This window comes from Alligator sinensis, unplaced genomic scaffold, assembly GCF_000455745.1.
Source record: "Alligator sinensis unplaced genomic scaffold, ASM45574v1 scaffold56_1, whole genome shotgun sequence".
In the NCBI taxonomy this organism is placed as follows: domain Eukaryota; kingdom Metazoa; phylum Chordata; order Crocodylia; family Alligatoridae; genus Alligator; species Alligator sinensis.
The window spans coordinates 2733217-2749676 of NW_005841960.1; the positions used below are offsets into that span (position 1 = coordinate 2733217).

General features: G+C 41.1%; 1 protein-coding gene across 3 annotated transcripts in view; it reads right to left on the reverse strand.

Moving 5' to 3' along the window:
- KCNT2 (potassium sodium-activated channel subfamily T member 2) overlaps positions 1 to 16460 on the reverse strand; it is a 371828-nt gene that overhangs the window by 107098 nt on the left and 248270 nt on the right. For all 3 annotated transcript variants that reach the window (XM_025200221.1, XM_025200220.1, XM_025200219.1), the window contains exon 14: positions 1486 to 1594. In XM_025200221.1, the coding sequence (XP_025056006.1) occupies positions 1486 to 1594 (109 nt within the window). The remainder of the gene's footprint in view (positions 1 to 1485; positions 1595 to 16460) is intronic.

Sequence of the window (16460 nt, forward strand, 5' to 3'; positions counted from 1 at the left end):
TAAATATATAGTAATACTTTCAACTTCCTATGTTTTGATATTTACTTTCTAACATTTCTTCCTTGTAGCACCATTTTTCAGGACTTCTTAATATTAAAAATTAACTATTAAAATAATTTACACTGGATTTTTTATACACCTTCATTTGCTGGAGGCTTATGCACCTGGAGTGATATTTTCAAAGGAGCATAATATGGGTAGATAACCAGCTCTCATTGGCATTCAGTGGCAGTGGAAGCCCATGCCTTTTCTTAAATATTTTGAAAACCCTAGTCCATGTATTATAAGTGAAAGTTACTTTCATTTAGACAGCTAGGACTAAATCTTGCTGATTTAAGTAATTATTTCTCTGCTGAAATCATTGGAGTTAAACATTTACAGTAGCTGGTGATCTGTCTCTCAGAGCCACACAGGAAGGGTAGGAACTTAATGGATAACATCTACTTGGTTCTCATGTAAGGACTTAAAATAGTGGGCATACTTGTACACAGAGTGCAAAACCTTCACAGAGGCACCATTACCTTTGCACTGTGGTATTGATGGAACTACATCCCTGCCTCTTGCATTAGCCAGGAGTTGTTCAGTAGATAACAGATGCTATAGGTTTCCCAGCATGACAGCAATTTCCTTCATTTCCTGAACTTGAGAATCAATTTGCTGGCTAGTGTCAGTGGGCTCAGTTTTAGAAAGCAGTTACTTATTTTGGGATAGGGCCTGATTTTCAGAAGAGATTAAACCCTCAAGCTTACATTGCCTGCAGTAGGAGTTGCAGGTGATTAGTACCTTTGCAACATGACTTGATGACTACCCTGGACGCAGAAAATCGAGATCTCTTTAGAAAAGTATAGGTTGAGCTGGCTGACTCCAAGAGTTCTCACTGGCATTTTATCATTCACTGAGGGAGGGCATTTCTGCATTGCCTCCCACCGGGCATTGTAGTTATGTTCAACACATCCACTGTTATCCACCATATATTTCTCCGCTTCCTTTCTGAACATGTAAGTATTAGAATTAGAAACTTCCCAGCCTGCCTCATGAAAAGTGCCATTAAACACAGTGAACAGGTGTACAAGAAGTGCTGATTTTACAAAAGTGTAATTGCTTACAGATCTTTGTATTTTTAAGTAGGGCTGTATGGATATGATGACATTTACTAAGATGAAAATAAATCTTTTTCACATTTCCTGTTAATTTTGTGACACGCATATTTTTATTTTTAAATTGCTAATGTTTCCCCCCTTGAAAATATAATGCATTTTGAGCAAATTCCTTGATGATTTCCTTTTGCACAAAATAATAAAAATAGGAAAATGGTAGGTTAAATGGAATATTGTGGAAAACATCTTGATATTTCCTCACAGCCGTAACACAATAAAGATAGGGAACATTGAATGTATTGGGGCTGAGGAGTTATGTATCTTTTGGGTAGATTGTTCCATTGTATTTCAAAGAACCTTGGTCGTATTCTAAAGAAGTTATACTTACTGTCCTCTAGAAGTATGAACAAGCAGAGTGATCAGTGTGGAAGTAGCTGGGCATATGCAATTTAAAGCTAACATAGCATATTTGAACTCCTCTTCACATACAACATGATCTGTATAAAAGATAACATCAGAAAAAAAATCAGTGCTCTATAAATATACTTTCTTTACTTCGTCCCATGTGCCCCGATCAAGCTACTCTGCCACAAGAACAGCTTGGGAAGCAGATTGTAACTGTGAGAATCACAATTTGTGTCCATATCTTCCCACTGCCCTGGGAGAAAGTAAACTGTGCCAGATTTCAGCAGGGTGCAACATATGTCATTAAGCCGGCATGCTGTGTGGGCAGAGTCAAGACTCCATTTAGTCTTTCCTCTTATCCTCCACCTACACGGGTGGGAAAAGTAATGGTTTTGTGAAGCCTGCCTCTACTTCCATGCTGTATCTCTGGTTTAGGTAGCCTGCAGAAGATGGCAAAAGTCCAATCCATACCCTCTTATTTCCTTTGTGTGGGCACAGAGGGCTATGGATGATCTATCTCCCATTTGTAAAAACAAAAGAAAAAAGACCTACTGAAAACCTGAAAAATGATGGAAAGTTCATGGCAGCCACTTCCAGATTGATTTTAAAATAGTTATTATTTTCCTGATTATTCATATTTTAAAAGTTCAGAGAAGGGTGAAGCCTCAAAAATATGGTGATGATGTTTCCCAGAGCACTCTCTTTCCCAGTGGCAAGTAGGTTTCTAGAGTAGAACTGTTTCTGTGATTTATCGCACTATTCTTCCCACTATTCCTACTGTCTTTCCACAAAGCAAGTGATGCAAGAGAAAATATTCACAGAATGTTACAGCTATTCCCTTTATTCCCTATGTCTACTTTCTTCTCTGGACTTATGAAATCCATAGGAAAGGGTTACCACACCTGAAATGGACAAGGTTTTCCCAGATCACCACAAACTAAAAATGAATGTGTCCCAAAAAAAGAACAAAAAATCTGAGTATATTTTTATGATACTTTGTATGGAAGAAATAAAAAAATAAGCAAGGGGAGACATTAAATTGAGTTCACTTTTGCATGTGATTTTAAATACTGTGATTTATATCAGTTGAGATGACTGATATTTATGATCATGCTTAAATGCTTTGCAAAATTAGATTTACTGTGAAGAGAAAAGAAAAGGGTACTCTTAGACATTACTCAGAAACATCTGTTTATATACAGTGAATGTCAGGAGTAAAGTATCAATTTAATCCTCTATGGACTAAGAAGTTTGAAGAGTTTGGAAAGGTAAATATATAAAGTCACAAGTGTTGTTTTCAAAGCTCTCTTGAATCTATCATGCGCACTGATTAGATACGTTGTTTCTCATTTTGGGGTCTGATTCTGCTCCCACTGTTGTCAGTACAACAGGATTGCACCCCAAAAGCAAAAACAAAACTAGTTAAATTAGAAAATCAAGATGGCAGCCATCCAAAGAGGCAACTTGTACAAATCCAAATTCTCTTCCCTAAAACATTAGTTCTTTGGTTCAAGCATTTATCCTTTTCTAGGTTTATTGCCTAATCGTTAAAATGTATAGCACCTCTCACATTTCTACCTGCCTAAGATTTTCTTTATGGAACTTGATTTTCACAAAGATAGGACATTTTTTTGTGAAACTGTGACATACTTTTATTTTTGATTTTCTGCCACATGGTAAATGTGCCACATGGTTAACTCTGAATCATTTGAAAATTAGCTTTGAAGATGGAAGGAGCTACATTGTCCGGGGCATGTGCTTAGCACATACTGATAATGTCCACCTAGATTTTATACTCAGCTTTTTCTTTTTTTTTCATTTTGGCCATGACTAAAGGATAAAAGGGCCAGATAACTTAAAAAGGAAGTATGTTAATGAAATTTAGTATAATAGATATGAAAATATATTATACATTTAATCTTGGAGTAGTGTTATATCTTGCTATACACATTCCTCTCAGGTTTCTAATGGTGTTAAAAGAGAATATTGAACAATGCAGACTGAATATCATATGCCACATAGTCATCCCATTCAAAGTTATCCTAAAATTATGCAGAGCATTTACCAGTGCTCAAAGCAGGGAACCAGAAATCAGCATTCTCATGGGCTATTTCTGGGTCTCCCATTAATTATCTGTGACCCTGGGTAAGCCACTTATGTTTTCTGTGCCACAATTTATGCATCTCCAAAATGGACAAATAGTAGCACAAAGATGATAATAGCTCCCTATTTCATGATGGTATTTTGATGCTGAAAAAAAAAATATTAATAAAGTAATTTGAGAACATCATATTAATGGTTCTACTAGAATACTATTATCATTAGCACCATTGTTCTAATCCATTGTTCATCATTTCACATTTTCACATTACATAATAAAGCATTACTAATCTTCTAATCTTTAGCAAGTTGCTACACAGAATTAAGATGCTGTATAAAAAGCACACTTCCATGGAGCAACACTAATGTTTGATAAGATTTACTCCTGACCTTCTCATCTAAAACCAATTACTCTTACATAAATCTGAACTTGAATCTAATAAAGCCTCAAGTCTCCTAATGCAGGTACTTGACAAATCTATGTACTTTAGGAAACACAGTTCTGTGAATTACTATTTGCCCAAAATTATGAGCAAATAATAAGTTGGTAGATATCTACCATTTAATGTGTTAAACCTTAGTTCTTCTCTCATGTACTCCAGACACAATGCCCCCCCCCCCCACACACCCACCAACACCCCCCATGTGCTAATTAGCCTCCTACTCATGACTGGAACTTGGATGTTCTTATCACCAATTCTGGACTCCTCCAAAAATGTATATGTAGATGAGGTCCAGAACAACCTTGTCCAACTCCACCCCCGCTCCCAATAGAGAATGAGGCCACACAAATCAGGATGAGAGACAGGGGTGACAGAGGGTTACTGGGTGAACTGTATACAATATAAGACTTACCATGACTTGAAAAGAGTTGTCAGTGAGGAGAACTGTGCTTAATGGACATTTCCATATGTCTTGTTTAGATAGGCTGCACTAACCTATTCTTCTAGTAGGTTTCTATCAGCATGTTTTCCCTATTTGTCTTACAGTCATATTCAGTGTTGGTGACATTTAATCAACTTCATAGTTGGTTTTAATTACTGAGCACATGCTGTTTTGGCAGAAGTTTATGATAGACAATGTAGTTAGTGATACTTCCTTATATGCAATTATAAGATGAGGGGCTTCCCCCCATGCCAATTGGGGGGGGCTTCCCCCCATGCCAATGGGGGGGGGGGGGGGGGCTCATTATATTCAAGTAAATATGGTATATAGGTAAATCAGAACAACAAACAGCAACACAGGAGCAATGCAGTTCAGGCAGCACACTCTGCTGACAGAATGCAGAAAATATATACAGACACTTAATACGTAACATCCCTCCACTCTAGAAAATGTAGTCCTGTAATTATTTGAGCCAGGCAGAAATCTATCTCTTGTGGTGAACTCCAGGGGTAATAGACTTTTCACTGTAGTAGCCTCCTCTGACTTTTTTAGAGTAGTCTGCAGCAAGGGAAGGTTAGGTTAGATATTAGAAAAACTTTCTGCTGAGGAGGGTAGTAAAGCACTGGAACAGGCTACTCAGAGAGCATGTGGAATCTCCATCCTTAGAAATGTTTTAAGACCTGAATAAGCAAAGATTTGGCTGGGATGACAGGGTTGAGGATGGTCTTGCTTTGAGCAGGGGATTGGGCTAAATGAACTCCTGATGTCCCTTCCAAGTCTATCTTTCCATGATTCCATGGGTCTTGAACAGCAGATGATGGACTTCTCAGAACTGGTTCCACTAGAAGTGTAGTATATTCTGGTGTTGCAGAGGTCACATTGTCTGAGACTCAACCCCACATCTGGTCAATATGCTTGAAAAATGTCTGTCTACCTGAAGTCTGGGCTTTATATGATACTGGTCTCATAGCTCCAAGGACAGATGCAGGCACCCGCTACAGCCCAGTCACATAGGTTTGGCTGTACATAGGCTCACCTGGTTCAAAGGTTATTTATTACAGGTGAAACATCCTATTTCTTGGAGAACTGCCTCATCTGGTATTTGGCTACTGTATCTGGGAGGACCCAAAAGAAACAAGTTTTCAGCTGGCAGTTCATGAGTAGTTTTGAAGGGCTGCAGCCTGTAGCACTGTCTGGAGTTATATGCTGCTATAGTAAGAAATTAGCTAATTTTTGGTTTCAATCACCATCTATGATTCACTTCAATGCATCTTTAATTGTTTGGACCATCCCCTTGGTTTGGCCTTTTAAGGATGGGTGGAATGGTGCAGATATGATGTGATGGATAAGATATTCCCCCATAAACTTCTTAAATTCTTCAGAAGTGAATTAAATAACATTGTTGGACACAATACTATCTGGAAGACCATAGGTTGTGAAATGATACCATAAAACTTGGATTACAGTGCATGAAGTCACTGATGCAACTGAAACAACTTCCAGCCATATTGAGAGAATTAATGACAATAAAGAATATCTGGCTTTGGAAAGGGTCAGCAAAATCTATATGGAGATGAAACCATGGTGTCCTGGTCACTTCCCATGGATGGTCTGGAGCCTTAGCTAGTGCATGGCCTGAGGCTTGGCATGGTTTCACATCTCTTTACTGTTTGTTCCATGTCTGCATGTCTTTGGCGAGCAAACAGAACTTCTGGCAAGTCCTTTCATGTAAATAATTTCTGGACATCCTGTGTGAAGAACACTGAGAATTTGTGTTCAGTCTGAATTAGGAATGACTACTTGGTTACCACATAGGTAGTATCCCTTAAGGACAGGAAGTTCACATTGATGTGTAACAAATTTCTTCATTCATCTGCAACCTTTGCAGAATCGCACCATACACAGTTTATTACTTAAGCTAACACCGATTCCTTAGCAGTCATTTGAGTAATGTCATCTTTCTAGAGAGGAGCATCAGAAGAGAAGTCAATCATCAGAACTTTGGAGAGTAGAAAAATACAAATCAAGGAGAGGATAATGCTGTCAGACAATCACTTTGCAGACCTGGAAGTCATGCAGCTCAGTCCACTTCAATGTGATATCCTTATCCAACAGATGATGCAAAGGCTCAGCAACTATAGCTTTGTCTTTTAGGAAATAATGATAGAAATGAAGCCAAATTTTAGAAATCAAACAGTGTTAAGGAACACTTGTGGTTCCTGCTTGTTCTTAGTTGTTGGGGCCTTATGAATAATTTCTACCTTTGCATTCACAGGGTGAATTTCACTTGCACCAACTCAGAACCCCAGTAACTAAGTGCTGGTTATTTCAAAAGCATACCTTTCTTTCTTGAATTGTAGGCCAGCTTTGGATTTGCGGCAAAGAATTTCTTGTGCTCAGACAACTAATCCTGGTGTGGACCCTACTCTGATGAAAACATCATCAACATATGACATGACTCCCTTAGGACATGCAAGTCAGCCATCCATAAGATTTTGGAAAAATCCTGATGTAATACTTACTCCAAATTGTAGGTACTCCATTAGGAAGGTTCTAACAAGTGATGTTTGCCTGTGCTTCAGTGGTTTGATCATTCCACAGCAAAGTTTTGATATGCTTGTGCTAAGTCAAGTTTAGCAAAAAAACTTCCTTCTAGCAAGAGTGGCAAGGAACTGATTTACTGCTGGAATCTGGTATGGGTGTTTCTATAGAGCCATATTAGTGATACAGTTATAGTTAGCAAATAATTGAATGTCATTGTTTGGCTTCTTGATGGATACAGTGGGAGTGGCCCATCTTGAATTTAAATTTGCTTCTAGTACATCTTGTTCCAGAAGTCAATCAATCTCTGCAACAATTTTTGGATGAAGGGTGAAAACAGCATAATGAGGCCTCGTTTAAATTGGAGCCACAGTCAGATCCAGCATAAACATCACAGGCTGGCCTTTATAGGCATCAAGCTGCACATTGAAGACTTCATTGAGACCCCTAAGGACATCTTGTAAAGAGGCTATTGTGAGGCTATGCACTCCTGTTAATTTGATACCCAAAGGCTCAAATCATTTTCCTCCTAGTAAGCTTTCTCTCCAACCCTTGACAGTTATTAGGTAGATGACCCCTCAGTCCTGTACATAGTGAACATTGACATAACACGCACCCTTCAAACCTATTATTTGTTTGTCATAATCTATATGCTTGGCTTCCCATGGTTCAATAGGTGGATGATTTCTGGGCCATGGTGAATTGTATGTCTCTTCTGAAATTACAGTAAACTCAGAGCACCGTGGAAAATCGCTTTTGTGTAGATCTTCTCTTAGGTTGGTGTTTCCACATTACTAACACATGTGGTAGTGTAGATATTAGGGGAAAAATCATATACTTGAATTTCATTTAAATTAGCAACAGTATTAGCAGTAATAGGAGGTTCACTCCATGTGGTTGCCTTCTTCATAGATGTCTTGGACTTCTGATGACACACATGTTCAATGTGACCCTTGCCCTAGCAATGGTGAAGATCAGTATCATGGAATGAGTATGCATTGCACCTGTGATTTCACCATACACTATAGTAGACTCCTTGGAAAGAAGGAATGCTATTATTGTGCGTGGGTGGTGACTTCCTTAGAGATTATTGCCTTGAATGCATCTGGTAAATTTAGTTGACACCAGTTTTGCTGACAGTGCTCAGATTTCCCTTAAATGGAGCAATCAGTTTAATTTCTAATGGCTTTTTCTTGATCTATAGCAAATGTTAAGTTCTGCTTTCAAGAAGTCTGCATTGTAGGGCTTTGTCCCAAACTCAATGCACAAGATGATCCCTAAGAAGAGACTCAAAACTGGTGTGGAAATTATATTTCTCAGACACTTGATGCAAACCTGCTATATGTGCTGCAATTGCTCCCTCTGGCAATTCATTTCATTGGTTGAAATGTAACTTATGAATGGTTTCAGAGCGGGTAGGTGCACAATGATTTTTTAGCAATTTGAGAATCTTGTACTATGACTTGTTATGAGGTTTAGGCTGGGATACAAGTAAGTGAATGATCTCAAAAGTATTTGAGCCAATGATGCAGTAGCACTGCACATTTATAGTTATCATCAGTAATCTTATTAGCTTCCAGATAGAAGTCTAGCTGCTCAGTGTAAGTGTCTCAGGTAGACAGACTGGCCACATCAAATTCTTCAATGTGGCTGAAGGTAGCCTGCACAGGCCAACATGTGGGAGGAAAAGAGCCTCAGCTCTTCTCAATTACAGAACAGATCATAGCAAGATTTTTTTTTTGCTCTTTTGACTGAAGTATTAGAAGGATTTCTACTCACCAAGATTCCATCCTTGTTGCCAATTTTGTGCATCTCTGAGGTTTTCTTCCCAGAGAGATCACACAAAGAACAGGGGAACCATCTTTATTATAAGTCCTAAGCTTCCTAATACTATGTAGATAAAGCAGAATAACAAACAACACATGAGAAAAATTGCAATTTGAGAAGCTGCCTCAGGTGATAAAGAACAGAAACTAAAGACACTCATTACACAACATAAAGATTAGTCAGAGAGTATGAATAATTGTTCAAATTAACTGGTGCAAGTTAAGCAGTTTAGCTTGAGCAGTTTGAAATCTTACTGGTAGAACCATAAAATCATAGAAATTAAGGGCTAAAAGGACATTGAAAGTTCATCGAGTCCAACCCCCCCTGCTCTGGGAATGAATACTGCTGAGATCAAGGTGTCTGTCCAGTCTCCTCTTGAAGACTTCCTGTTCCAGATTCTAGTCACCTTTACTGTAAAGAAGTTCTTCCTTACATCCAACTTGAAACCATCCTCTAACAGTTTATGGCCATTGTTCCTTGTCCTCCCATGGGGCACCCTAGTGAACAGTTTTTTTCTCCCAATTCCTGATATTCACCCATTAAATACTTATAGATGTCCACCAAGTCCTGTCCCCCCACCTCATTCTTCTCTTACCCAGGTTGAACAGTCCCAGATCCCTTAGTCTTTCCTCACAAGGTTTGTCCTCCAGGCACATAATCATTCTTGTGGCCCTTCTCTGGACCCTTTCAAATTTCTCCATGTCTCTTTGGAAGTGCAGTGCCCAGAACTGAACACAGTACTCCAACTCAGATCTCACCAACACGAAGTAGAGAGGAAGTATCACTTTCTTAGACCTGCTTGCAACATATTGGCTAATGTTTCCCAGTATGCTATTAGCTCTGTTGACTACAGCATTGCACTGGTGGCTGATGTTCATCCTGTGATTAATCATAACCCTGAGGTCCCTTTCAGCCATTGTGCTGACCAGGACATCTCCTCCTAACCTATATTCATGTTGCCGGTTACTTCTCCCCAGATGAAGCACTTAGCATTTATCCTTATTGAAATGCATCAAGTTCGACTCTGGCCACCTTTCCAGGTTGTCCAGGTCTGCTTGGATTCACATCCTATCCCCTAGCACAGGGGCTGTCAACCAGGGGAATGCATATCCCTGGGGGTACTTTCAAAAGTTCCAGGAGGTACGTGGGGGTGGGTGGAGATGGAGTGCTGCCACCCCATGCCACTGTCTCACAGGAGCAGGGCTGGGGTGGGGTGAGAGCAAGGCCACACAGACACTGCACTGCTGCTGCTCTGCTATTCGCCATGTCCCTGCACTGTGTCTGACCATTTGCCACCCCCCACACACTCCGCGTCTAGCTGGTCCCCCCTGTCCCCCCACATCCAGCCACTTGCCACGGCCCCTGCTCTGCTCTCAACCCTCCCACCCCATAGTACACTTATTAAAAAGGGGGCCGCTGGGGGTACACTTATTAAAAAAGGTTAAAAACCCCTGCCCTAGCGTGACCTCTTTCCCCCATAACTTAGTATTGTCCACAAATTTAGCCAGTGTTCTTTCCACAAGCTCATCTAAATCACTGATAAAGATGTTTAACAACACAAGGCCAAGAACCAAACCCTTTGGGACACCACTGGCCACCTCCCCACAAAATGATACAGACCCATCCACTAACACTTTCTGGGTTTGGCCCCTTAGTCAGTTCCCAGCTCACCTGGTCATGGACTACGCCAGCCCACAATCCCCTGGTTTCTTTATAAGAGCATCATGGGAGACCATATCTAAGGCCTGTTTAAAAGCCAAGTATGTGACATAAACAACATTTCCCACATCTATGCGGTTTGTTACTTGATCATAGAAGAAGAGGTTGGTCAGATATAACCTGCCCGCAATGAAACCATGTTGAATATCCTTCAACATCATACCTTCTGCCATGTGCTAATGTTCAGTGACCTGGCTACATAACTTTCAGAGAGCCTGCCCTCTTGACAGCACCCAGCCAGGAAGCCCCAGGGCATGTATCTGAGCCAGCTTTGCAAGCTCTCCTGTCTGTATGGAAATAGGTAATAGCAGCTGAGGGCACAGGTCATAGCTGATTGACTGGCAGCCAGGTTGGATGCTGCTGGGTTGGGTGGTTCCTGAATGCTAGAGAGTTAGGTGCTACCAGGGCGCTGCCAGCTTGAGTGCTCATTGGTTGGATGCTTATGGGCTAGATGGTGGTAGGTCTGGGGATCCAGGTTGGGCTGGGCTACATCTATGAGTGGGGAATGGGTCTGGGGTTTCTGGTCCTGGTGGAATTCGGTTCAGGCAAGTCCATAGCAGGAGGAGGGGGAAGATCTGGTGGAGGTATCTGATGGACCTACCCTGTCCTGTACCAAAACAGAACAGCTTCTGTTGAGAGGTGTCAGAGGGATCTAGCAATGCCAGGGGTCAGGATGGCCAGTCTGTATCAGTTGCAGGGTGTTCAGGGGGGTCCCTCCTCCATGGTCTAAAGTTCTCAAGTAGTGCATGGGGGAACCTCTTCCCCATGTGGCATTTTAAAGCTTTTGCTTGCAGCCCCACACACAGAGTTAAGGACATAGGGCTATGGATGTGCCCCACAGGGGAGATACTTCATCCATGCAGCACTTCTCTCTCCCCCACTGCAGGGCTTAGGGCACACAGCTATCAGGTCCTGGTAAGAAGAGCTTCTCCTCTTGACCTTGGGGAAATGCAGAACAGTTAGATTCACCTCAGTACCTGTGAAGTTACTGGAGCATATCCTAAGGAAAATCATTTCCAAGCATCTGGAGAAGGAAAAGCTGATCACAAGCAGCCAGCATGGATTTATAAAAAATGAATCATGTTAAACAAACCTGATCTCCTTCTTTGACAAAGTAGGTACTTGGCTGGATGAAGAGAATGCTGTAAGTGCATCTGGACATCAGCAAGGCTTTTGACAAGGTCCAACATGACCTTCTCATAAACAAATTGGAGAAATGTGGAGTGGATAACACTACTACAATGTGCAGAGACAACTGGCTCAATAGCCATGAACAAAGCATAATTATTAACAGGTCCATTTCAAAATGGCAAGGGGTTTCAAGTGGAGACTGACTGTGGTCTATGTTGGGCTTGGTGCTGTTCAATGTCATTAATGATTTGGATAGTGGCATAGAAAGCATTTTGAGCAAGTTTGTGAGCAACACGAAACTGGGAAGGATTGCAAACATGTTAGAGGATGTAAGCACAATACAGAAAGATCTTGAAAGATTGGAAAGTTTGGCTAAAGCTAAAAGGATGAAGTTCAATGTGGACAAATGTAAGATGCTACACCTCAGGAGGAATAATCAAAAACATAAATATGAAATGGGTGACACCTGGCTGGATGGCAGCTGTGTGGATAAGGACTTGAGAGTTTTGGTAGACCACAGACCCAGTATGAGGATGCAATGTGATGCAGGTGATGCAGGGCTGTGAGATATCAGGGATCCTGGTTTTCTCTGATTTATAAAAAAATCCCCAGTTTTTGGATTAAAAAAAAGGAACCCCAAATCTGCATTTTTCCATGATTAAAATGAAACATCACTAATATATAGATATCTAGATATCTAAAAAAAAAGAGGGCCAAAGCATATTGGGCCATATTAATAGAAGCATCATTTGAAAAACAAGGGGAGTGATCCTTTTAATATATATGGCACTGGTGAAGCATCACCTAGAGTACTGTGACTAGTTTTGTGCACTTCAAGAAAGATGTCAAAAATCAGCATGTGCTTAGTTATGAAAACTAACTCTGAAGTTGATTAGATGCAACCAACACTGAGCATAACTATAAAACGCACGACCCATATTGGGCAAATATACTAATGGGAATGTTTATTATTATTATTATTATTATTATTATTATTATGAAACAACTAAAAGAAACTACATTAATACAAAACATAACCTCCCCTACAAAAATACTTTGTTCTTAATGCACACCTTACCACCATTAACACACTAACTTTTCACAAACCAATCCCAAACCAGGAGAAAGCAATAACTTTCATTCTGTCCATCAGTCCTTTTGGAAGAAACACCACCATTCTTCTTTCCTCCATCTCTTCTCTGCCTTCTCCTTTCCCATCTCATCCACATCTTAATCAACATAGTATTTCAATTCATATATTGCCAACTCCAAACATTCTATTCAGTGAAAGCCAGTCCCTTGACCAACAGTAGGTTTCTCACCTTACATATCTCTACTGTCAGACAAAGTAGTCTGGTTTTCAGTCTCTGTGTTTCCAGTCCTTTGGGCATTATGCCATACAACACTATTTCATATGTTAAGTCACAGTTCATATCAATCACCGTCAAAAAATGATCCAACTCCTCCCATACCCCTTGCAAAAAAGGACAGTCTCAAAATATATGTTATATACATTCTTCCTCCCCACATTCCTCTCTCAGACATGCTGCTGGTCTTACCAAACACCATTTATGCCGAATGCCCCTCACAGGAAGAATATTCCATATCATTATCCATATGATATCCATCATCCATATGTTCTCCTTTCAAACTATTATCTGTCACTTCATTCCACACATTTGCCATCTGTCCTTCCATCAAATGTCCAACTATTTTTATCATGTCTTTCTTTCTTATCATATTAATCACCTTCTTGCAGTATTTCAAGCATTCCAATCCCACTTCCTCTAGTTTATTTACCCTTAGAAACTCTCCATCTTCATGTCAGTGGCTGTTATGCCCACAACTTTTTCCATTCTCCCCTGTACATGCCCCATCTTCTTCATTTTCTTCCTGCCAAGTAATGGCAGAAACATGCAGTCTTCCCCACCCGCTCTGTTGCCTGTTTACAGAACATACTTATAAAGTAAATGTACACAAAGTTTTTCAAATCTGGCATTCCCCAACCTCCTAATTCCCTAGCTGTGTATAGTTGTGTAAACTGGTTACCCTTTCTCCTTTATCCCTGCCCAAACTCCGCCCCACCACACCCCGCCACATATCTGCCTCTGTACCCTCCTGATCTGCTGCTGTGGTGGTGGATACACCATGTAAAGGATGATAGGCAACAGCACCAAGTTTTCACCGCAGCCACTTTGCCCTTGAAAGATAAAACTCTATCACTCCCCAAGATCACAATCCCAAAATCACAATTCATCACAATCCCAAGATCTGCCTCACTCTGACCTCTAACTTTTCCCATGACTTTTTTTTCCCTTTTTCCTTTCCCTTCAGTGTCCCTTGAGATTCTTGATTACATTTCTACCATCCACAGCCCAAACTTCTTCAAATTTTCCCAATTCTTCACACCCATCAATGTACTTTTCATATTATTTAATTTTGCCACTGACCCCTTCACTGTAGTCCTTAGTATGCTTCAATACCCTCTCAACTGATACATTGACCTGAGCCACTAGGTTCACATCATCCATATATAATGTACATTTAGCTTCTCCTCCTTTTGGTATCTTCACACTGCTTATCAACTTATCATCAAGAATTCTCTGTACCAATGGCTGCATCACACACACAAAAAGATAGGGGGACAATGGGTATCCCTGTCTCACCCCTGTTTGTATGGGGCATGCTTTGTTCAAGTCAGCATTCACCAGTACTTGACTTTACTGTATAACACTTTAACCCATCTTATCATCTTTACTGGAAACCCCATCCCCTGCAATACTTCAAACATGAAAGTATTAGAAAAAATTATTGAGCCAATCATAAGCTTTTTTCGAGGGCTAAATTCATTATTATTGTGTGCATCTATATGTGCAATTAAAGTGAAGTAATAAACTCCAGAGCAATAAACTCTGGAATGTATTGCCATTTGAATGTTTGCCTGGACTGTAGCATATTGAGCTGGGTCAGAGCAGACCCAGTTGTCAAGGGGCCCAAGGGGTCAGCCTGCCAACCCAGGGCTGCTCCCCACAGCTCAACATGCTGTAGAGGGTCTGGTTGGGCACAAGGGTACTTCAGCATGGGGCTAGCCAGCAGACAGCCCCCCACACTAAAGCACCCTGGTACCCCAGCCAACTATAGCACATGCACTGCTGCAGAGTAAATTAGTTTATTCCACCCTAAACCACAGATGCACCCAATGTGTTTCTTTTCTTCTCTCACATATCTGATATGACATCTCTCATTAACCATAAGATCTGGGAAATCCTTCTCTCAGGAATGGCACATGTTTGTATCACATCTAGTAAACAATCACACATTCTTTTGGCCAAGACTTTTGCCATCATTTACCTTTAAAAGGGTTATTGGACTCCAGGTGTCTAATACATCTGCCTTTCCCTTCTTGAATATCAAAATTATAACATACATTCTGCAAAATCCTCCCTTGTCTCCTCACCCTCTGCTGTTTTCCTGTATGTCTCTATTATATCTGTTCCCAGCCATTGCCAACATTTTTCATAGAATTCTGTCAGAAGTTCATCTCTTCCCAGTGCCTTCCATCTCTTGCAGGTTTTTAAGCAGTCCTTCATCTCTTTCATACTTCTCCAATTTTTATGTCTTTTCATCCTCCAATCCTTCCTTTATCCCCTCAAGAAACACCTTTATTTTTCTTCCATCCACTGTTCTTCTCTACAGCTTCTTATACAACTCTACTGCCATGTCCAACACCTTTGCCCTCTCTTTTCACCTGATTCCTTCTTCAGTTATCTCTGCTTTCAGTTCCTTCCTTCTTTTCCTCAATTTTACCAAAAAATACTTACCCCTTCTCCACCTAACGTGCTCTGGTCAGAAAGACTTTCTCATTCACTTTCCTTTTGAGCCATTCTTCAGTCTGTTGCTTTATATCTTTCAGTTCTTCTTTCACTTGAAGTCCTCTTACTGCCTCCTTTAACAATTTCTGCTTCCTTGTCTGTAGTTCATAGAATCATAGAAGTAGGGTCGGAAGGGACCTTGTAGATCTTCAAGTCTGACCTCCTGCCTGGGCAGGAGGAAAACTGGGCTCAAATGACCCCAGCCAGGTAGGCATCGAGCCGCTTCTTAAAGACCCCCAGGATAGGAGCCAGCACCACTTCCCTTGGAAGTTGGTTCCAGATCCTAGCCACCCTAACTGTGAAGTAGTTCTTATGGATGTCTAATCTGAACCTACTCTCCAACAACTTGTGGCCATTATTCCTTGTTATCCTGAGGGGCGCTAGGGGAAACAAGGTCCCCCCCAAACCCTTTTGGTCCCCCCTAGTGAGTTTATAGACGGTCACAAGCTCCCCCTCAGCCTTCTCTTGTGAAGGCTGAACAGGTTCAGGTCCCGTAGCCTCTCATTGTAGGGTCTGCCCTGCTGTCCCCGGATCATGCAGGTGGCCCTCCTCTGGACCCTCTCAATGTTGTCCACATCCCTCTTGATGTGGGGTGCCCGGAACTGGGCTCAGTACTCCAGCTGTGGCCTGACCAGTGTCATGTAGAGGGGGAGGATCACCTCCTTGGCCCTACTTAAGATGCACCTGTTGATGCACGATAAGGTCTGGTTAGCCCTGCCAACCATGACCTCGCACTGTCGGCCCATGTTCATCTTGGAGTCAATGATGACTCCAAGATCCCTTTCTGCCTCCGTGCCCTCAAAAAGGGAGTTTCCCATCTTATAAGTGTGCTGCTGGTTACTACTGCCCAAGTGCAGCACCCTGCACTTGTCCGTATTGAAAC